The sequence below is a fragment of the Rhinolophus sinicus genome, chromosome 1 (assembly GCF_057876585.1).
Source record: "Rhinolophus sinicus isolate RSI-liver-muscle chromosome 1, RSI-T2T, whole genome shotgun sequence".
Taxonomy (NCBI): domain Eukaryota; kingdom Metazoa; phylum Chordata; class Mammalia; order Chiroptera; family Rhinolophidae; genus Rhinolophus; species Rhinolophus sinicus.
This window is the reverse complement of record NC_142501.1, coordinates 188,365,645-188,389,035: the sequence shown is the minus strand read 5'-3', so window position 1 is coordinate 188,389,035 and position 23,391 is coordinate 188,365,645. Positions and strand designations below refer to the sequence as shown.

At 35.8% G+C, this 23,391-nt stretch overlaps 1 protein-coding gene across 6 annotated transcripts in view; it reads left to right on the top strand.

The window, feature by feature from the left end:
- WDR19 (WD repeat domain 19) overlaps positions 1-23,391 on the top strand; it is a 67,635-nt gene that overhangs the window by 22,641 nt on the left and 21,603 nt on the right. For 3 of the 6 annotated variants that reach the window (XM_019741926.3, XM_074322431.2, XM_074322442.2), the window contains 16 exons: positions 377-447; positions 922-1,094; positions 1,182-1,296; positions 2,152-2,258; positions 2,978-3,100; positions 4,532-4,681; positions 8,502-8,649; positions 8,773-8,977; positions 12,205-12,364; positions 12,558-12,668; positions 14,233-14,342; positions 17,492-17,549; positions 21,108-21,248; positions 21,329-21,411; positions 21,876-21,959; positions 23,110-23,256. In XM_019741926.3, coding sequence (XP_019597485.2) covers positions 377-447; positions 922-1,094; positions 1,182-1,296; positions 2,152-2,258; positions 2,978-3,100; positions 4,532-4,681; positions 8,502-8,649; positions 8,773-8,977; positions 12,205-12,364; positions 12,558-12,668; positions 14,233-14,342; positions 17,492-17,549; positions 21,108-21,248; positions 21,329-21,411; positions 21,876-21,959; positions 23,110-23,256 — 1,986 coding nt within the window. Of the gene's footprint in view, positions 1-376; positions 448-921; positions 1,095-1,181; positions 1,297-2,151; positions 2,259-2,977; positions 3,101-4,531; positions 4,682-8,501; positions 8,650-8,757; positions 8,978-12,204; positions 12,365-12,557; positions 12,669-14,232; positions 14,343-17,491; positions 17,550-21,107; positions 21,249-21,328; positions 21,412-21,875; positions 21,960-23,109; positions 23,257-23,391 lie in introns of all 6 variants that reach the window. The other 3 variants (XM_074322432.2, XM_074322417.2, XM_074322424.2) reach the window with 2 other exon arrangements.

Genomic DNA, 23,391 nt, shown 5'->3' with positions numbered 1-23,391 from the left:
TGAAATGCTATACCAGTGAAAATATCCATCTGTAATGAAGGGGAAATAAAAACATTTTCAGATGAAGGAAAAGGAAGAGAATTTATTGCTAGCAGACCTGCTCTAAAAGAATTATGGAAGGAAGTTCTTTAGATAGAAAACAGATGACAAATGTGGGACATCAAGAATGAAGGTAGAGCAACAGAAATGGTAAATAGGTAAATATAATAGACTTTTTTTTCTTTTGAGATCTTTAACATATATGTGGCTGCTGAAAGCAAAAATTATAATGTCTGATTATGAATAGACTATAAAAAATTAAATATGTATCACTTATTGTTTGTGAACAAAAATAATTTTACTTACAGCTCATTTAATTTTATTTTTTATTTTTCAGCATTAAAATCCATGACTTAGCAGAATTAAAAGACATGTATGCTATAATCAACCTGGATGATGAAAATAAAGGTATTGATTTTTTTGAAGCAGATTGACATTTTATCATTTCCAGTAACAGAGAATAATGTGTTTGTTATTGTATGATTTGCATTCATTGTAGGAGGAATAAAATGAACACCCTTCACTAGTGTTCTCTAAAATAGCCTCCTTATTTTAGTAATTATGTTGAGTCGTACTCCTTGACAAAAAGAATATAAATTCAGTTTGATCCAAAGATTTATAGTGAATTTTATCCCAATTTCAATTGTAAAATCTAAATTCTTATGTACTTTCCCTTTGAACCAATATTAAATGGAGATCAGTGCTCATGTTCATATGCCAATCCATGGTGAATTTCCTGGTTCAAATAAAGACGACTTAAACTATTAAAGAAAACATTTGAAGATTTTTATGCCTCTGATAGCTTAAGTGAAAATATTTGCTTGTTTGCCTGCCACAGTATATTTGTTTTTGAATAATCCTTTATTTTGTTAATTATTTCAGGATTGGGCACCTTGTCCTGGACAGATGATGGTCAGTTGCTGGCACTGTCTACCCAGAGGGGCTCACTCCATGTTTTCCTGACCAAGCTTCCTGTACTGGGGGATGCCTGCAGCACAAGGATTGCATATCTCACCTCCCTCCTTGAGGTCACGGTCGCCAACCCTGTGGAAGGAGTATGAAAATGGTGTTATTTTTATTTATTAGTAAAATCAAAACCGTTTTAGCATTTGATTGACTACTGTTACTTTTCTATGTTATAGCAGCTACCGATCGTGGTTTCTGTTGATGTGGAACCCAACTTTGTGGCGGTAGGAATTTATCATCTGGCAGTGGGAATGAATAATCGAGCTTGGTTTTATGTCCTTGGAGAGAATGGCAAGTCTAAATCCAGTTGTTTTTTTATCTAGCATATAATTTCTGTTCTTAATTGGGAAGCACTGAAAATTTCTTTAAAGACCAAGTCTTTCACTTTTTTCTTTCAACATCTCCTTCTTAGTTTAAAAGATTTTGTGAATCGAATCCTCTAAAAATTTGCATAATTTTTGGAACGGTTTTGTTCTTTACCTTTGTAATAAAGACAGCGTGGTACAGAGGGCAGAGTCTAGCCTTGGATTCACATGTCCCGTCTGCCTCTTTTAGCTAGATGACTCTAGACAAATTCTTTATCCCTGTGAACCTTGGGTTATTTATCTGGAAAATGAAGATTCTTCTACTTGTAAGGGGTCATGTGGACAGTTGAATAAAATATGTGATCTGTCTTTGCATAATAACTTTCTTAGGCACTCCTTGGTCTGGTAGGTACTTAATAAAAGCTGCTTCCCTCCCCCATGTTTACGGTTTGAATAATGACCAACAGTATCCGAAGGGAGCCTTGCTTTTTCTTCCCCTTTTTCTTCTCCCCTTCCCCCCACTCGAGGTCAGATATCCCTCAGGAACAGAGCAAAGCTGAGAATTATCCTCAGATAGAACACACCATTAAGCTTATTGTCACTAAGGTTTACTTTTTGGTTGTTTTGTATGTGATTTTGTTTTCTATTTGTTTCATGTGAACCAGTATGGAATTCCTGAAGACATTTATATGTTATATGGCAACTAAGATTTTCTTTAGAATGGATAAAATAAAAATTTTAGGTTCAATATTTCCTTGCAAAGGACACATTTAAAATTATTTTCAAATCTTTATATAATTTTATTTATGTTTTAATGTGTTTTTTTAAAAAATTGCTACAGGTGTTAAAAAATTGAAAGATGTGGAGTATCTGGGGACAGTAGCCAGTGTTTGCCTTCATTCTGACTATGCTGCTGCACTTTTTGAAGGCAAAGTGCAGTTACATTTGGTAAGGATGATTTTCATGCCCTGGATGCCTGCTCAATTACGTGATGTTGATGAACATCCTAATGTCTTATTATCAAGAACTTTGCCCAGGAAGTAACCATGTGTAACTAGCTAGAAAGCCAGGTGTGTGGATAAAAGATTAACAAAACCCTTTACGCTTCTGCATGAGATGTTCAGTTAACTTTCTGGCTCTGTTCCCAAGAATCCTGGCAGTTTACCAACTGTGCTACTTGCAATAGTGCTTACAGTAAAAATGACCCTGTTGGTAAACAGCATCTAGAAACTATAAATGAACTATATAGGAAAACTGCTGGGAACACCATACGTCTGGGCTCCTGGAATGCGTTGACTCCTACACTTGGGCATGTTGCTTGTGGGGTCCTTGAAACTGTGCTCTCGAGTTGCTCAAGAGGTATTGGCTCCAAGAATATGGGGTTTCTATACCAGGACATCTCCCACATGTATTTCCTGGCTCTGCTTCTGGGAAACCAAAGAGATGAGCTGTTAGATAACTAAAGATTATTCCCATGGAAGAGTGTTGTCTAATGCTGCTCTGCCAGCAAACTGTGGTTCCTGCCTGATATGTGTCTGAGTCAGCTGGTTTGCAGTAGTCTGGTCAGTCTGAGTGTTCAGTTGAGCTTAACTGGAAGACCCTCTCCTCGATGTTGCAGACCAGGTTGACTCAGATAAATCTATGAGCCACTCTTCTTTATGTTTTAGATAGAAAGTAAAATCTTGGATGCTCAAGAAGAACGTGAGACTCGACTTTTCCCAGCAGTGGATGATAAGTGCCGTATTTTATGTCATGCCTTAACTGGTGATTTCCTCATCTATGGTACAGATGTACGTATTGTCTTTTTTCATACAGAATAGAGGGCAAGTTCTAATTTGTACTTGGTAATATATATTTATTATGTATACATAAACATATACAAATATGCATTATATAAATATATGTATAATTATAATATAAACATACAAATATACACTTATGTGGAGCACATAGGTGGCTTGATTTGCCAGTTATTGAGTGCTTTTGTGATTATAAGCAATTTTGAGGGCATAGCAAAAAAAACACAAACGAACTTTGGAGTCGAGAAAATCTGGGCTCAAATACTAGTTATTTAACTTGCTAGCTCCCATTTAACCTCTGCAAGGCCCATTTTTCTTTATCTAGATGCTTTAATGATTTAATTTGATGATGAACATAAGATACCTCTTTCACCTTTAGATCTCCAGTGCCTACATTTAGCAGGAATTTAATAGTAGTATTAACAGAATACTGAGAATCCCACTTCAGTATTTCAGTCTTTTGAACCACCAATACCTCTCTATATTACATTAGCCACATGGACATAAAGCATAGTTACAGTAATAGCATCTTATATTTATAAAAAGTTTTCAAAGATTTTTCAGAGCATATCATACCTGTTATCTTGTTCAGTCTCTAAAAGAATTTAGTGAGGTTGGTAGAAAACATGTTGTTTTCCCCATTAGAAAAACAATTATTCACTGTTTCAAAGGTTATATTTTCACACATTAAATTGTTTTCTAAAAAGAGCATTTAAACAAATATGCTTATTGCCATAAGAGAAACTTTATAATTTGAAGTTTGACCTAAATAGTCTTTGTGCTAATATACACCAGTAGGGTAGGTCTCATGTATCAGGTAAACATGAGTGACATGGTAAATAACAGTAAATACAATACATTTGTGTGACACATAACAGTTTATAAAGCCTGATCTCACTTATCTCAGTAACTCTGTAAAATAAGGAGGGAAGTTTTAGAGATGAGGACATTGAGCAAGATTTATTTTTTGAATGATTGTAAGTGGTGTTTTTAAATTTTGGTGTCTACTTGTTCATTGCTAATATATAGAAATACAATTAATTGTATTAGGTGGTTTTTTTTTGGTTTTATTTTGAACTTAATTTTAGAGTTTGTCTATTAACAGCACAAATATTTAAAATAAAATGATTTGAAAGTTACTCAAACACTTAGAGGTATTTCCTGCCAGTGGAAAATCTGAAACTCAATTAAGCTTTAATATCACTAAGAAAGCTAGAATTAATAGACTGTTGAATCACATGTACATTCTCATTTTACTTATTTTCTTGGGTCTCTACCTGGCATATGTAATATTCTTAGACTCTTCCTGCATCAAAAATATGACTTTTGTTTTTCCTCTTCAAATTAGGAAGTATGTTGAACGCTGAAAATCAGTGTTTTCTTGACAACCTTTTATATTTCTATGTCTGCATTATTTTGTAGACTGGTGTCATTCAGTATTTCTACGTTGAAGATTGGCAGTTTGTTGATGATTATCGACATCCTGTCAGTGTGAAAAAGATTTTTCCTGACCCAAATGGGACCAGATTAGTTTTCATTGATGAAAAAAGTGATGGATTTGTCTACTGTCCCGTAAGTCTAGAAATGTTTTTAAATGCTTGTTTTTAAAAAATGCAACATATGAACAAAAGTATTTGTAAAATATATTTTATATATAAAATCATTTTGTCATAAACAGAGTCAAGGATTATAGTACTTTGTCATCATATTTGTGATTCCATGTTTGTGATCTATTTCATGACTAGTCACATCAAGAAAACTTTTCCATTCTGCAGTTTTTCAGCCCCAGAGAGATTTTTTTAGGGAAGAAACAGTTTCCGGTACCACTTTTAAACATATTGACTGTTCAGTATTACAATATATCCTCAGGTACCTGACTTTTCTCTCCAGATATGTAATAAGGTAGGCTGGGACTCTACCCTGTCCTTTCTGCCCACCTCAGTTGAGTTTCTTCTTCCCTTAAAGGTCCTAGACACGACGAACAGGTATTTTTGTATTAGATGATTCAATACAGATGGACCCATTCTTAGAGTCAGTTACTCTTATTTTTACACACCTTTAACTTTTTTGAAAATAGATTTAGGACCATTTTTTTAATTTATTTCAGTTAGTGACTTAGTATGTTCTTGAACACAGTTCACATAGCCTGCAGCTGCTCTTGACCTTAACACCTGTTCCAGGTGTCTGTGCTTCTCCTTGGAGAAGATACAATTCAGTGAAGACAGCTTTCCCCTCACTATTCACTTTCCTAGGTACTCAGATTTCCTTTCTTCTATTTCTCTCCATCTCTCTCTCTTCCTTTCCTCCCTTTCTTACTTTCTCTTCCCGTCATTTTCTTTTCTTTTCTCTCTTTCTTTCTTTGACAAATATAACAGGTTTTTACAGGAGTGACTGGATTATTTATGCAAAATTCCTAATGTGCTAGTTCTTACTCAACCTATTTGTCTCCCAATCACAAAACAAGTGAGGAAAATAACAAATATAAAGACAACCTTGAGTTCCCTCTACTTAAGGAAATTCAGTCTTGTACAGATTTCCTTTCTGTAACAGGGTATAATGCATTAGAGCTGCTTCGCTTCCCCTGTGTGGGTTCGCCACAGGTGGAAATGGCTGCTTAGACAGGATTCACAGAGGGTGGAAGGTACGTCAGGTATCTGACAGGAGTTAGTCAGAACTGGGGTCTGACTGCTGGAGAAAGGGCAAAGAGACCGGTCTGAATAAGTTGATGTGATTCTCTTTTTTCTTTTACAGTTTTCCTTTCCTTGATAATTTCTGTTAAAGAGGTTAATATGACCTCCCTCATGGGGTTGGGATGAGGTTTCAATGAGATGAGTTTTCCAGACATGCTGTCGTGCACAGGGTCGCTAGTTAGCGGGTATTAGTTAAAGCCCTGCCCTCTTTACCTCTTTACCACCCTTCAGCCCCTCAAGATCTAGAATTATCTCACTTGTTGCTGATCATCCCCATTCTCTTTTCCAGCTCTAACCTGCAACTTGATTAGGTGTTAAGAAGAAACGCCCTGGTAGAGCAAAATCTACACCAAAGAATGAGTCCAGGAGAGCACAGGCTCTCCCTAACCCACCATGTGGATGGGTGTTTGCTTTTATCCAAGTTGGGATCTCATTGGTAGGTTAGAATTTTAGGTGGCTGGGCAAGATATCAGTGTGGTACCCACAGGAATAAATTCCTCTTTTAAATAATACCCAGTTTTTTCCATGAGTAGGGACAGCTTGACAGGGAAGGTAAAGGACAGCTTGTGGTACAGAGTCTTCCCTGTGGCCTCAGACACAGGAGGAGGCTATGCTAAGGCCCTTGGGTCCTTGACCAGAGTGCTGTGCAATTTATTGATTCTAACACCCACCCTGTTATAGTGTGCTACTATTGCAGCTGAATTTTCCACTCAATTTCAGAACATTTGAGAGAAACATTATTCCTGTGATGTACATATATGAAAATATATAACTATTCAGACTGCAACCATTCATCTTTAAAATTCTTATATTTACTTGCAGTTTCCCTTCACATGTATGTTTATTCAACCCATTTTTCCCCTCACTGTGTAGATAGTAAGGAAGTGACTCATTTTGTACATTAAAATCGGGAGAGATGACATTTTTCTTACGCATGCTCTAATAAAACAACCTGTATACCCCATTACTCCTTATATGCCCGTAAAGGATGACTTGTGATGTATTCTAGAAAGTTCATGAACATGCTGTCCTGGAAAGAGGCAGTAGAGTGTAGTAGTTAAGTGCATGGACTTTAAAGACAGACAGACAGAACTGGATATAAGATTAGTAATAATAACAACCAATATTTCTGTGCTGAGTAATCTTTACATATATCAGGCATCTCTTTTAATCCTTACAGCAGCCCCAATAATAAATACTCATATTATTGCCATTTTATAGGTGAAGAAGCGAAGGCATGGAAAAGATAAGTACTTGTCCAAGGTCACACAGCCAGCAAATGGCATCAGTGGTATGAGCTCTCACTTTGATTGGATTCCCAGTTTCCCCATCTATAAAATGAATACTTTGTAGGTTATTGTGTAAAAACTAAATGGATGATGCACATAAAGCTTTTAGTTCAGTGTCTGCCACACAATAAGCAGCCTTTTAAAGAAAATTCTACCACCAATCCACTGGCAATGATGTCATCGTTGCAAACTGAGTCAGTATAACATAGTGGTTAGAAGCATGGACTGTGGAGCCAGACTGTCTGGGTTCAAATCCTGGCTCTTCAACTTACTAGTTGTGTGACTTTGGGCAAATTTCTCTGTGGCTCAGTTTCTTCATCTGCAAATGGGCATAATAATAATTAATACCTGTCTTGTAGAGTGTGAGGTTAGAATTAAATGAGATTACATATATAAGTAATTAGTACAATACCTGGTAAGCTGCACTACCCAATAGGAATATAATTTGAATCACATATATCATTTTAAATGTTCTACTAGCCACATTTTCTAAGAAAGGTGAAAAAAAACAAGTGAAATTCATTTTAATATATTTAATTTTACCCAGTATTATCATTTCAGTATATGATCTATATAAAAAATTATTTGTGAGATCTTTTATACTCTTTCTTGACACTAAACTCCTTGAGACCCAGTGTGTAGTTTATACTTTTGCACATCTTACTTAATTCGGGCCACATTTCAATGCTCAGTAGCCACATGTGGATATTAGATAGTGGCTACTGTACTGGACAGCACAGCACTATAGTATTAGTGCTTATTTGCAGAAATTTTGTATTTCATTATTTTTAGAGGTAGATAGATTAGGGAGAAAGTAGGTATTTCTCAGCTCTACATTCAAGATCTACGTACGCCTATCTGCCCAAGTTCACATGAATGTGTGGATTTATTTTTTTAATAGCTTATACTACTGTAACAGTACATTTTATGTTTGTTAAAATGCACTGTAGAGAAGTTTTTGAAATAAAACATACCCAGTGGAATTTATTTAAATTTCAAATCATATATGAATTAAGTTATGTTTCTTTTTTAGCTGGAGTATTTTTATGTTCAGTATTACTGAAAATTTTCTAAACACAAGTGTTCATAGTTTGTGAATTTCTGTCATCTTGAGCAGCTTCAGCTTTTTTTTTTCCTTAACCTGAAGCTGTGTGTTCAGGCTTGTAGTTTTCCCTGCAAATTCACCAAATTCTACGTAAAACCCTTGATTTGCCATTTAACTACAGTTTTTTTCAAGCTAGACATAGTATAGAAAATGGGAAAAAAATCTTTCCTTCCTATTATGGTTAGAGCACTGTTGGGTTGAAAATAGGTTAGTAAGCTATGCCAACTAAGGCTACATACAGGCTCCCACGACGGCAAATGATGATTTATGTACAGACTTGGGGCAAATCTGTAAATCCTGTTTTGTAGGTTAATGGTACCACCTATGAGATTCCAGATTTTTCACCGACCATTAAAGGTGTTCTTTGGGAAAACTGGCCCATGGATAAAGGTGTATTTGTTGCTTATGATGATGACAAGGTATACACTTACGTCTTTCACAAGGGCACTATACAAGGTACTGAATTACTTTCTCGTACATTTGTTGATAAAGAAATGTCCATTGCAATGAAATTAAAACATTCTTTTCTGCTGTTTGTGCTGAGTATTAACTTTCAGCATTAAGATGTCTGTTTTATAGGATCCAAGGTCATTTTGGCTGGTGGCACCAAAATTCCCTTCTCTCATAAACCTTTGCTGTTGTATAACGGAGAGCTGACCTGCCAGACACAGAGTGGAAAAATAAACAACATCCACCTTGGCACTCACAGCTTCCTCCACAGTTTAAAAAATGTGGGGCCTAATGAACTGAGACAAATGCTGGCACAGACTTTAATGCTGAAAAGGTAGGGTTTTGAACACTTCTCATGGAGCTTATTTGCTGTTGTGATTTTAAAGGTCAACTTCCTATTAAAGTAGATGGAGATAACAGTATTTACCTTGTTTACTTCACAGGATTATTGTGAGGCTCAGATAAGATAATGGATGTGAGAATGTGTATAAATTCTGAAAGAAGTCATAATGTAAGAATATTGGTGTTTTAGTCCAAGAAAAGCCCCTCAGAACAAAAAGGTTTCTAATCACCCAACTAGCGCAGTTATTATGAAATTCTAATGAACCCACTTATTTCAACAGTATCTTAGTTTCATCATCATAAAGTTTGATTTTGCCTTGATTGAGGTTTCCTCTTCCTGTTCTTCCTGTTATGTCTTAGGACCACTGAATTCCTTTGTGGTTAATTCCTCTGACCATCCCTTAAATGTTGCTGTTTCTCACAGAGGGTCCCGTGAGCTTCCTTCTTTTCTTCTCACTCTAATTATTCTCCTGAGTGAATCTCCTCTACTTACATGGCTTCAATACCATCTGTGAGGCTGACTCCAGAATGTGTGTCTTCAACTCCAACTTACACCAGTCATATGTTGGAGGTCCATGAGCTCCTCAAACGTGCCTTGTTTAAGACAACTTATCTTTCCTAGCTCCCTTTTCTTCCCATGTACTAATCATGCATGCACATGCCCTACCACACATACCATCTGCATGTGCACGCCACACATGCACACACATGCATGTGCACGCGCGCACACACACGCGCGCGCGCACACACACACACACACACACACACACACACACCCTGGATTCTTTCCTACTCCCATGTTCCAAGTCTTAACTTTTAATGTCCTATAATGTAACCACTTCTGACTGCTCTCTCTACTGATAGCCTCATAACCACCTCATCTGCAAGTATTCTCCACACACATTTGGAAATGTGACTCTGATCCTGTCATTCCACTTCTGAAGATCTTTCAGTGACTTCCCATTGCCTTTAGGAAGAAATCTTTACTCTAAAGGGACTTCAGCCTTACATACTGGGCATTGATGATTTAATACCAGTCCCAGCTGTCCACACTCCTCCACTCCCTCTCTGTTCCACTGGCTGCTTGAATTCAGTATTTTTCATGATTGTCTGCCCTGGCACATGCTGCTCTCTCTTCCTGGAATGCCCTTCTCCTCTCTCTGTATGTAGTAATTCCTCATTCTTCACCGTGCAGTGGAGCCCTCCCCTCCTCCAGGAAGCCTTTCCTGAAGCCCCCTGCCTACTGACATTCTTGTGCTGCCTCAGAGCAAGGATACAGTTTATAAGTGGTTTAGAGAACTTCGGCTTTACTATGTGACTTTACCACTTTCCAATGCGTGACTTGTGACTTTAAGGCCTCGAATCCTCACTTTCCTCATCTCTAAAGGAGAAGATATGAGGTGTGATCAAACAATATGGTGAATGTTTAAATAAAAAAAAATTATTACAGTAAAAGACACATTGCCATTAATCCCCCTCAAAACACCATCCCTTGCTTCGAACACACTTATCCTATCATTCTTGCCACTTTCTGAAGCAGTTCTGGAAGTCCTCTTTCGTGAGTGTCTAGTTGTGCTGTCATGGCTGCCTCGATGTCCTGAATCATTATGACTTTGGCGAAGAGCCAGAAGTTGCACGGGTCCAGATCTGGTGAATAAGGTGGATGAGGACACACCGTAATGTTTTTATTTGACAGAAATTGCTGTATACCAGAAGCAATGTGTCACACAGAGTGTTGTCATGGAGGATGATTTACCACACACTTTAAAACCTTCTCTCAATCATAGCTCATGCCCTACTTACTGCATCGAACAAGTTGAAACTTGTCACACATTGTTACTAAGGTTCAACGCTCCGCTTCCCATATTGCAGATCCCTACCTTTCCATTGGATGGCACTCGGCAACAGCATTCACCGTATTTTATGATCACAATGGAAAGGCTGTGTCACATATCACTGATGGTACGGCAATTTCTGTCAAAACATTACGGTGTATCCCCATCTACCTTATTCACTGGATCTGGTACTGTGCGACCTCTGGCTCTTCCCCAACGTCAAAATGACCATGAAAAGTCAATGTTTTGAATTGATTTAGGACATCGAGGCAGCCACGACAGCACAACTAGACACTCATGAAAGAGGACTTCCAGAACTGCTTCAGAAAGTGGCAAGAACAATGGGAGAAGTGTGTTTGAAGTGAGGGGAAGTATTTTGAGGGGGATCAATGGCAATGTGTCTTTTACTGTAATAATAACTTTTTAAAATTTAAACATTCACTGTATTTTTCAGTCACACCTCATATATAGTGGATAGGATTGTTAGGGTAATCCAGTGAGAAAATGTATACAGAGTACTTAACACAAAGATTCATATATTATAAGCACTCGATTACTTCTGTCGTACTGTGTTACAGTCCTCTGTTTACTTATCTGTGTCTTCACTTTTGCCAGTGATGACGCCTGAAGGACAATGACTGTATTTGATCTTTGTACCTTGGTTCTAAGCACACACACTTCCTGGCACATAATAGATGCTCAGTAAATGTGTGTTGGTTGGGAAAATGCATTGGGACATGGATGGATAGGTGTAATATATTAACGAATGTAAAGGTTCCACGAAGTGTTTAATTGGCATTTATGACATGTTTTAAACCAGAGATCGGCAAATGGTACATGTTTTAGGCTTTAAGGGCCATTGGGTTGCTGTCACTGCTATTCAAGTCGGCTGTGGTAGCACAAGAATAGCTGAGACAGTCCATAATGAATGGGCTGCATTCGACTCAAACTTTATTTTCAGAAACAGGCAGCTAACTTGATTTGGCTATTGGGCCATAGTTTGCTGACCCCTGAATTAAGCTTCCAGATTTAGAGCAATAGAGTACTGATTTCATTAGACTTATGTGAGAACAAAAATAATTTTTACCTTGTGTGAAGTAAACCAAAGATAAAGAAAGGAGGAAAGAAGGAATAGAATGAGTTGTTAATGAGGGAGGGTGGTTACCCAGAGTAGATTTAGATTAATAAAAGAAATTCAAGAAAAAAAATCCATATAAAAAAAGGAAGAAAAGTTTATGTAGTTTTTCGTAACTTGGAAATGATGATTACAGATGAGAAATATTTTGTAAAATTTGGGGCATAGCATTAAATTATATATGATCTGAAAATTGCCTACTGGGGACAAGCAGAGCTCCCAGATTGAGCTTATATATTGAAATCCTAGGTTTTCTGATGCTTGGGAAATATGCAGGATCCTTAATGATCATGCTGCCTGGAATGAGTTGGCCAGAGCTTGTCTACGTCACATGGAAGTGGACTTTGCAATCCGTGTTTATCGTAAAATTGGAAATGTTGGCATGGTGATGTCCTTGGAAGGAATAAAGGTAAACAGCATCTTATAAGAATTAGGATTTCAGTGGTATTCAAACATTTAAATTTCTCTGGTTAATCTTAATCTCTTATCAATTAACTCATAAACAAGTTAATTGATAGAACATTACCACTTCCTATTAGTAGGAAGTTTTAAAAAACTTAAAGCCTTGCATTTCTTCTCATTCAAACTGCTTTTGTTTGTAGGGAATAGAGGAGTACAATCTTCTGGCAGGACATCTTGCCATGTTTACTGAGGATTTCAGCCTGGCTGAGGACCTGTACCTTGCATCCAGCTGTCCTGTTGCTGCCCTGGAGGTATGGCAGCGAATAAGGAGGGGAAGAAGGACACGTAGGGGAGGACCTCGTCTCTTATACAGTTAAAATTTCTCGACACCATATGCCTTCCCCATCCTAGAATTTAGACTTCAGCTTTAAAAACCCCTGAGTACTCATTAACTTAACAAGTATTTTTAGTTCTGCATTCTGTGGAGCCGTCAAAGGCATGGTATTTATTCTAACGTTACCGAATAAAGTTTAAATGTGTCCAAAGAGAACCGATTTTATAACTTACAAAAAGATTAGATCTTTTGGAACTGTGCCTGATCAATAGTAAAGACACAAAAGTGGTAGCTGTTGTTATTAACATTATTCTACCTCAAACCAGCATTTCCACAGCTACATAGGGAGGTGGTTTTGAAAACATATTGGCTATTAATTTCACAACTTACCTTTCCGTATTGTTCTAAAGCAAATTTTCATTTTTAAATTTTAAGTGACATAATTTTGTTTTAAGAAAAAAGGTAGATAATTTTACAATATTATTTGAGGTAATTGGAGACACTGAAAAATTTTCAGAACTTGGATTGGTACGCACTGAAGTAGGAACATGGCTGCGATGAGTGACACAAAGACGTGGTCTTAGCTCTTCTGCATTTAGCTGTGGATACTTGTCATGTGCTACTAGATTTGGAAAGGAGGTGATGGCTTCACAGTGGAGTGGGGTGATCGCACCCTGTCGTTCCTTTAACCTCACCTTGAAGGCTGACAAGTTAGCTAGGTAAGGAAGTCAGAGGCAAAGCCTTACTGCCCAGCTCTACCACACACTACAAATGTGACTGTGTACAAAACTAGCCTCTTTTTGCCTCAGTTTCTGGATCTCTAAAATGGGCACAAGAATGGTTCATTGCAAAAGGCCTAGTTGTGAAAAGTAAATAAGCTAATGCCCTAGAACATTACCTGGCAGAAAATCGTGCTTGAAAAATGTTAGCTGTTACTAGTGTTTCACAAAATGTGAATAAATCGAGGAGTGAACTCTAAAAGATTCTTGATTAGTTTATATTTGGCAGTGTATATCAGACTCAGATAAAAGACCTCAGGAGCCAGGGAGAAGGCAGTCACATTTTATTTATGGTTGCTATTATTCATGTTGTGATATAGCTCCAGATTTTCTCAGAAAATAACCTTAGTTCCTACAGTAGAAGACTTCTCAATTTTTTAAATTATCTCCCCTCTAAGAAGAAAAATTAAGTTTAATTGGTTAATTGAATTACTTCTAATCAATTTAAATTCAGTGTAATGTTTCCCTATTGAAAAAAGCAAATGCTAAAGAATAAGATTTTGTTAGGTAGAATTGAGTTTTGGAGGGCCAAAAACCATTGTAATAGCAAAGATGTTTTTGTTCCCCAAGAACCAATTTTCACTCCCTTGTGGGCTCTGTCACCCCATTGGGAATGTACCTTATAGTAATATATCATCTTTGCAAGGAGATTCATTTTTAAACATAAAATTTTTATAATCACTTTTATTAAAACTAGCTCTAGATGGTGACGGTGCAAAAGAATTGACTCATTTGGAATTAAGGTCTTTCTCTTGCTAATAGATGAGAAGGGACTTACTGCATTGGGACAGTGCTTTACAACTGGCAAAACGTTTGGCCCCAGACCAGATACCATTTATATCGAAAGAATATGCTGTTCAGCTTGAAGTCATGTAAGTCCTTGTCTTTATATGATTCAATAAATATTTAATTACCGAATTAGTGATTACTGAATTAATTACTGAATAGCTGCAATTTTAAACTGCCATTTAATATAAGGCCCTCCATTGATTTAATAATTGCTTTTAAGGAGAAAAACGTATATTAATTATACATCCAAAACACGTTTTTTGTAACGCTGTCTTATCCATGCATTTACCCAGTTTCATTTTTAGCATCAAAACCTAAGTTTGGGTCTAAGCCTTTTCTACATTTAGAGTCTAAATATTGTTTTGAATCACATTTCCAACAACATAAGGATGACATACTGCTTTTCATAACCTATGCTCATGACCTTGACCTCTTTGAACACTTTGAACATTTGCAGTGTAATTTCAAGGCATAGTGAAAAATACCTGGTTTTGGTCTACAGCTTCTATTTGCTTACATTTGTAGTTTTTCTTTTTTAAATTGAATTGCATATGGGTAAAAATTTGACAGTTAATGTTGAAAATCAGACCAGAAGCTTTTCACAGGCCGATATTCAGTGCTTGAGTAATGATCCTTCATGATGCCTGAATAGGCTTCACAAATCTTCCCCACCTTTGGAAATGACATAATCTATTCTGAGAGATTTTTAATTTTCCAATGCCCTTAATTGCTAGACAGTCTTAATTATCAGTAGTCTTAATGGACAGACTATATATACATTTTTATTTCAGTGCTGCATAGAAGTATCCACTTCAGGATCCACTGTTAATTTATATTCAGCCATGGTTAATGATACTAATGAAATACCTGCAGAGACAATAAATTAATAATTTATTTGCAAATATAAGTTCGCATGTGTACGTGCAATGCCAACTACATCACACCTGGACAATTTCTTTTGACATTAATTATACATTCCAATTGCAAAAATAGTAAATGTGGAAAAATACTGTTCTTTGAACAAAGAAAATATGGTTTTAACATTTGATTTTAAAAATTTATAGTTCCATTTTATTTTCATATAGACTTTGGATTCATTGAGAATATTGACATACAGATTATAGTTGTAAAAATTATTCTATCAAAAAGTACTTCCATTTCTAACCAGGATACCTTATTTAAAATTTTGTCTATTTCAAATAAAACATTTTTGGAGACTATTTCTTCTTAGTTCACCTTGATTTAAATTTGTCACATTTCTGTCCCTTAAAACGTAAATCCGAATATTAAAAAAGGACAAATTGACATCTTAGTGCATAACACAAGGGACAAGGCCCCAGTACCCTGGCCCTCCATCTCTGTCCTGAGGGTGACTGGCTCTCAGAGTACAAAACTCTGTGCTGAAGAGAAAGGGCTCAGTACATTGGGATATGACTCACCATATCCTATCATAGCACAAACAAACACTCCAGTAAGCTCTCGGACGATGTAGAAGACTTGGATTTTTCTCTTCTTTCAGGGGAATTGAAGTTTTTGTTGCAAATTCAAACTGTCTCATTAGTCGGATGAGCCAAGGCTAACTGAAAGCCTGTGCTTTGTTATTGATATTTTTTAACCCTGTCTGCTCAACACTTGACCACAAAACCACCAATCCCAAAACTTTCACTGCTATTTGTGGACATACACCCCGGCCCCCAACAATCAGGAAAGTTTCCCTTGTGATAATAGTAAGTAACTAAATATAGCTCATTATATGAAATATCCCAGCAGTCTCCAGCTACTGATTTTGTCACCTAAGGCCCTAGGCTTATGCTCATTTCCAACAGTCTGTTTCTTTGTGCATCCAAGACCTCGATAAGGTCAAAGCAGGACCAGTCTGTCAACTGTGGGAGGGCTTTTGCTCTTTAGGATTAGATAAATGAGCTAGATCCATATGAGAGTTCCAAAATGTTAATAATATAATAGTGAAGTGAGTCAAATAACATAAAGTGAGAGTTCCAGAATCTTAATTTAACGTCACGTAGTTGGGCTTGCCCAGGGAAACCTCAGGTTTCTGAAAGAGGACCTGTCATTCCTGTTGTCAGGAGACATCCCTAGCTGTGTTGTGATGTAATTGGATCCAACTATTAGACATTTCCGTTTAGGGAGATTGCTGACTGTGAAGCCCAGGGCTGTCCAAAACAAAGTTCTCAATCAACAGAACAGCTTGTCTTCTAAAAAATTCCTTGAACATCAGCAGATGAGGAAACTGAGTGAGGGAGGCTTAGAGGTTGAGTAACTTGCCTACGCTGATGAGGTAGAGCTCAGGCAGATCTCAAATAATGCCATTTTCAGAGTTCATTAATTTACTCTGGAGGAGATGGTTTCTCATAGGAACATGGATCTCCAAATGGATCTTAGGCAAATCACTGATCCATTCTGTCCCAAATAATAAAAATGAATTGAGATGATTTATATTTCTTCTGGATATGCAGACTGTGTTAGTATCAGTCATGGGAATAGGCAGTATTATTGATGATATTCTGTATAATACTTTTTATCAGAGTAAGAACCAGCGCCCTCAAATACTGTTAGCCAGTGTTTTCCTCTGTTTCTACCCAGTTTCTCTCAATACATATTCTACTTACAAATTTTGGGTGTTTGGAAAAAAACATTGATTTTTATGGTCACACAGTTGTCATTTTGTGTCCCAAAGGAGATAACCAAAAATGAAGCTCCCCAAAATGCCTAACATACTGCAGTTACCCTGTTTCCCCGAAAATAAGACCTAGCCGGACAATCAGTTCTAATGCGTCTTTTGGAACAAAAATTAATATAAGACCCGGTTTTATTTTACTATAAGAATATAATACTGGGTCTTATTTTACTGTAAGACCAGGTCTAATATAATATGTAATATAATATAATATAATATAATATAATATAATATAATATAATATAATATAATATAATACCGGATCTTATATTAAGTTTTACCCCAAAGACTTCTTAGAGCTGATTGTCCGGCTAGGTCTTATTTTCAGGGAAACACAGTAGTACTTTATACTCTAGCGTAATCCAGCTTAAAAAGTATTTTTCAAGTAGCAAAATAATAAGAGACTGCTCATGAAAGAATGTAATCACATCTTTTGTGAGCTTAAGCAACTCAGTGACAAAGATTATCCTCTAAATCTTGTATATATAAATAAAGTACTTAAATATGTATTAAAATTCACTCTGATTTTTCTTTCAGGGGTGATTATGTAAACGCTTTGGCTCATTATGAGAAAGGAATAACAGGTGATAATAAGGTAACTGACTAAAGATGCATAATTATAGTTGGGTTTGTTGTTAGTTTCATTTAAAACATCATGACCTTATTTGCATTGTATTTATTCAATATTTAGCAGGTGAGCCTTTTTTCAGTTGATTAACAATTTTGCAGGACATAGTTAAATCATTTTAAAACACTTTAAACTCTTAAAAACTGAAGATGATACTATTTTTATCAGTCTGAAAAGAGATGTTTTCCATTGCATCCTAAACATGAGCTTTTTATTAGGGTTAGGAGTAAGATTTTTATCCCTTCCCATTTACAGGCTAACTATGATTTTCATAAGGCTATTCCTTTTATTCTTAAAAAGTTTCAGTAAGTACTTTGTAAGTGAACTTTCAGGCCGTTAAAGTTCCATGGTTAGATCTCTCATGATGAACCTGGTAAACATGAACTTTACTCACGACTCCAACCCAGAATTTTAGCTCAAGAAGTGAAATTTTGCAATAAAAATTGATGTTTTTAAGTTAGGTAATGTTTTGTAAAGATTGAAAAATCTTTTTATTTTGTTTTATATCTAGTATTTTAATTATAGAAGTGTTACAATTTCATTATAGTCAATTTAAAAAGTCACCAAAGAGAGAGTCCAACATTTTCTCTTCCATCCAAACCCCTTAATGGTTACCACTATTAATGATTTTATATATTTCCAACCAGAATCTCTTCTAAGCATACAAATGTGTATATAATATGGATTTTTACATATGAAATGAAATCATTTCAACAAAGATCAACTGAGAATCCATTCTGTGAAAAGCAGCATTTGCTTGCTTCGTGGTCTTTCTGAGTCAATACATATGAATCTGTTTCAATAGTAGAGCTTGTAAGATTCCATGGTTTGGATGTACAGTAGTCCTCTTATTACTGTAGCAATACATTCCAAGACCCCCCAGGGGATTCCTGAAACCATGATTATACTGAACCCTATATATACTGTTATTTTCTATACATACACACCTATGATGAGTTTAATTTATAAATTAGGCACAGTAAGAGATGAACAACAATGACTAGTATAAAACAGAATTATTATGTATACTATAGTAAAAGTTACATGAAAGGGGAAGGCATTAGACAGCATAAATTGGTAACTACAATATTGCCAAAGGGGATATGAAAGACAATTTGGGGAATATAATCAATAATGTTGTAAAGATTTTGTAGGGTGTTAGATGGGCTCATGTCTTATTAGGGAGGACACTTCATGGACGATGTAGATGCCTGACCACTGCACTGTATACCTGAAGCTGAGCTGAATAATATTGTATGTCAACTATAATTATATATATATATATAGTCACAGGATATGGATTATAGCATAAGGAACAGAGTCAATGGAATTGTAATAGATTTAATACGATGTCAGAGAGGTAATAGATTAGGGGAGGGGGATTATCAGTTTGTGAGGGATGAAATGTTTATTACATTGTTATGTACACTTGAAACTATATACATACATATATATATATATATATATATGTCTTGATGTATCTAATGGCAATTTTTAGTGGTTTGGCTGAGATCTATCTCTATGGAGATCCTAGTGCCATATCACTCTTATTATTTTGAAACTGAGTTAATGTAAAATATAACAGTAAATATTTTTATGTCTCAGCAATTTTATTAACTAATTAACAAGAATGCAAGTATTTGATCATTCACCATCATTATGTCCATAAGAATGGGGAAATTTGTAGAATTGAAATTCTTACTGATGCTTTTGAAATTATAATGATTGTGATAGAAAACCTTGAAAAAAAAAAGTTATGTGAATGTGGTCTCTTTCTCAAAATATCTTATTGTACTGTACTAACCTTTTCACTTAAAGGAAGCACCTTACTGCTTCTCTTTGGCCTATCTGAATTGCTGGCATTACTACTCTTGAGTTTGGGGCCTTTATTTTACTTAATATTTAACACATGCACTGTGATATCGTGACAGTGGATCTGATAACTGAGACATTCACTAAGTGACTAAGAGTCAGGTAGCTCATACAGTTTGGATACACTGGACAAAGGGATGATGCACATTCCCGGTGATGATGTGAGATTTCATCATGCTGCTCAGAATAGCCAGCAATTTGGAACTTACGAATTGTTTATTTCTGGAATTTTCCATTTCATATTTTCAGACCATGGTTGACCATGGAAAGTGAAACCATGGATAAGAGGGGATGACGTTACCATAAAATTTTCATCCACTCGCTTACTGAATTATAATTGTTTTTGTTTCTATTTCTATCAAAACACTGCAATGAATAGTCTACCCAGTACATGTATCTTTAGCTACCTAAAATAGTATTTCTGAAGGATGTATTCTTACAGGTGGGATTTCTAGGTCATAAGAGGTGTGCTTTTAATGTTTTATACTGCTAAATTGCTCTCCAAAAACACTGGTAGTAATTCATACAGCCATCATTCATGTATAAAAGTGTCCATTTCCACCATAATCTCAACAACACTGAATGTTATGATCAGCAAAAAAAGGTAAAAGGTATTTCATTTTATTTTATGTGTTTGATTATTAATGAAGTTGAGTTTTATTTATTGGGCAGTTGTATTTTTTTTTTTTATTATTAATTGCTGATCATATTCCTTGCTAGTTTTTCTCTTGGGTGTTTGATATTTTCTTTATCAATAGGCTACATCTATTTTAGTTCATTCTTTGTGTTATCAAATACAGTCACCGCTAGCCACATGTGGCTATTTAAGTTTAAAAATTAAATAAAATTTAAAATTCAGTTCCTGTGTCACATAGTCATATTTTAAGTGTGCAGTAGCCACTTGTGGCTTTTCGCTACCATGTAGGACAGGGCAGGTAACAGAACATTTCCATCATTGTAGAATGTTCTACTAGACATGCTGCTTTACATAAAATGTAATCAGCCGTTATACTTCACTAGTTCAGATTAGTTATTTGAAAAGTTTTTTAGTTATCTTTAATGAATTAAACAATTTTAAATAAAGTTTTTCTGTAATCATGCCCAGTAGAGAAATAGTCAATAAATGGTTTTTCTCTTAATATTATTTATAGCATTAATGCTATGTATCCAGTATATTTCTTTTTTAAAAAATATATTTTATTCGGGAATGGGAACAGGACTGTATTGGGGAACAGTGGTGTGTATGGTTGAGAGCGCACTGGCTCATGTGGGAATCGAACCCGTAGCCTTTGGCGTTAGGAGCATGAAACTCCAACTGCCTGAGCCACCGGGCCGGCCCCCTCCTGTATATTTCTTATATAAAATTTTATACCAAGAAGACATACAAAGATATGCAGCGTATTAGGACAAGGTAGTAAAAGTTTGGCCTTAAACACAAAACATCTAGACTCTGAAGAAAAAAATACAACTTTGCAACAGATGATTAAAAAAAAAGACTCAACCTTATTTCAAAATCTTGGAATTTGCCTGAAAGGATTAATGAAAGTAAACCATATCCTTTGGGCTCCTTTCAGGTTTAAATTGATTGTGTGGCGAACATACAACATTTTAAGCTAGGGTCTGATTTGTGAATTATTTGCCTTCTAATCATAGGAACATGATGAAGTGTGTCTGGCTGGAGTGGCTCAGATGTCCATAAGAATGGGAGACATACGTCGAGGGGTTAACCAAGCCCTCAGGCATCCCAGCAGGGTCCTGAAAAGAGACTGCGGAGCCATATTGGAGAATATGAAGGTATGCTTTTCTATGCTTCAAAAGTCATGTGGTCTCATACATAATAAATTTAGTATTTTCATAATCTCATATCCTTTTAGCAATTTTCAGAAGCAGCCCAACTATATGAAAAAGGTCTCTACTATGACAAAGCAGCATCTGTCTATATCCGCTGTAAGAATTGGTAAGAATTTGCTGAAATCTGTTCTGCGCAGGTGTGGAAATGAGTGTGTGCCAGTGGTTTCCTCACTGTTTCCTTGCTGTTCTTCCTGCTTGTACATCCTGTTCTTCCTATTGGGGCCTTGCCTCCACCTCTTTTTCTTTTTTTTTCTTCTTAGATGAGTTCATATTAATAGCACATTCTGTTGGTTTGGTATGAGAAAATCCCTAATCAGATAAGTTACTAAGAAAAAAAAATAAAAGCCCCATTGCCCCAAAGAGTTAATGAACTAACCTTCATTTCAATGGGAGTGGGCTGGGGGGTGATGGGAGAGAAGGCAGTTAAATCTACTTTTACCTGTCGGAGTCCAAGTTTTTTAAAGATCATGATAACTTTTTTTTTGAATCCCAAGAACTAACATTTGATTGTAGGAAGCTAGTGTTGGCGTGAAGAGTGCTGATATTTTTCTCCTAAACCTACCTTTCTAGGGCAAAAGTTGGTGAGCTTCTGCCTCATGTTTCTTCTCCAAAGATTCACTTGCAGTATGCCAAAGCTAAAGAAGCAGATGGAAGGTTTGTACAGTTTCTCAAATTTACACAAACTTAAAGTAATGTTTTATAAATTAGCAATTGATATTTGCAACCTTCTGAAAAAGGCAAAGCAGAGAAAGACAGAAAACATCTTTACCCCTTGTCTGGCCTGAGGTACCAGAGTAGTAAATTTTCCCCATACTTTACATACCTCTTTCAACACTTTATGTATTCAAATAATAGACTACTATCTCTTTTTGAGGGTTAAATACTAGAAGTTGAAATTCTGATATAATATGACATGAAAATGAAGTTAAGCAATGATCATTTTTATTGAGGATAACTGATGCAGAGGGGAAAAAAGTGAAGACATATAAATTCCACATCTGTGGCTGAACATTTTAAGGAAATACAATTATGCAGTTGTATTTCATATAAACATGAAAAATCTCTGCCTCACTAATAGTAATTAAACTAAAGCAACAGTCTATCCTTTTAACCTATCACATTGGGAAAATTTTATTTTAAACTAATAACCATAGTGTCACAATGCACTTGTTATATATACATAACTGATGGGGGTGTACATTTCTAAAGCCTTTAGAAAGTTATTTGGGAATATATATTAAGATATTTTGAAAGGTTAATGCCCTCCACTTTTAGAAAAGAACCTTAGGATATAGAGATGTACACTAAAAAAACCTTGTGGAAGTGGAAAGAGCTGGAGAGCTAGTGGACTGAAGAGAAGTTGAACGCCATCTAGAGGTCACTACACACAGATTTTTGTATATTACTGTTAAACTATATCTGTAATTGTGAAAAATTCTATATATGTTTTCTAAAATAAGCCTATATTACTATTATAACCTTCACATTAAAAAACCAGTAAAAATGTAAAAAATTATATTGATATGTTTCAGATGAAAAAAATTCAATATTGGTATTTTACTGTTAGTTTGTCAACACCCTATTAACTAATTAACAAGAATGCAAGTATTTGATCATTCACCATCATTATGTCCATAAGAAGCATATTTTAGTGAGATGGTTGCTGGTATTCTTATGAAAAACAAGTTCAAGAAAAACAAGCACCCACCACCAATAAAAGAAAAAAAGTGTCCCAAACATTTATTGTTTTTCCCCCAAATGTGACAGTGTTAAGAGAGTTTCCTGAACTAAGTATTTCTTATAGATACAAAGAAGCCGTTGTGGCCTATGAGAATGCAAAACAATGGAACAGTGTCATCCGAATCTACCTGGATCACCTGAACAGTCCTGAAAAGGCTGTCAGTATTGTCAGGGAGACCCAGTCACTGGATGGAGCCAAAATGGTAGCCAGGTAACATGAGGCATTTGTATTTTTGGATTTCCAAAAACTAGCCTTAAAAGGAAGCCCCTGCTTCCATTTATCAAATAACTAAATACAAGTGGAATAAAGCTCCTGCTTCCATTTATCAAATAACTAAATACAAGT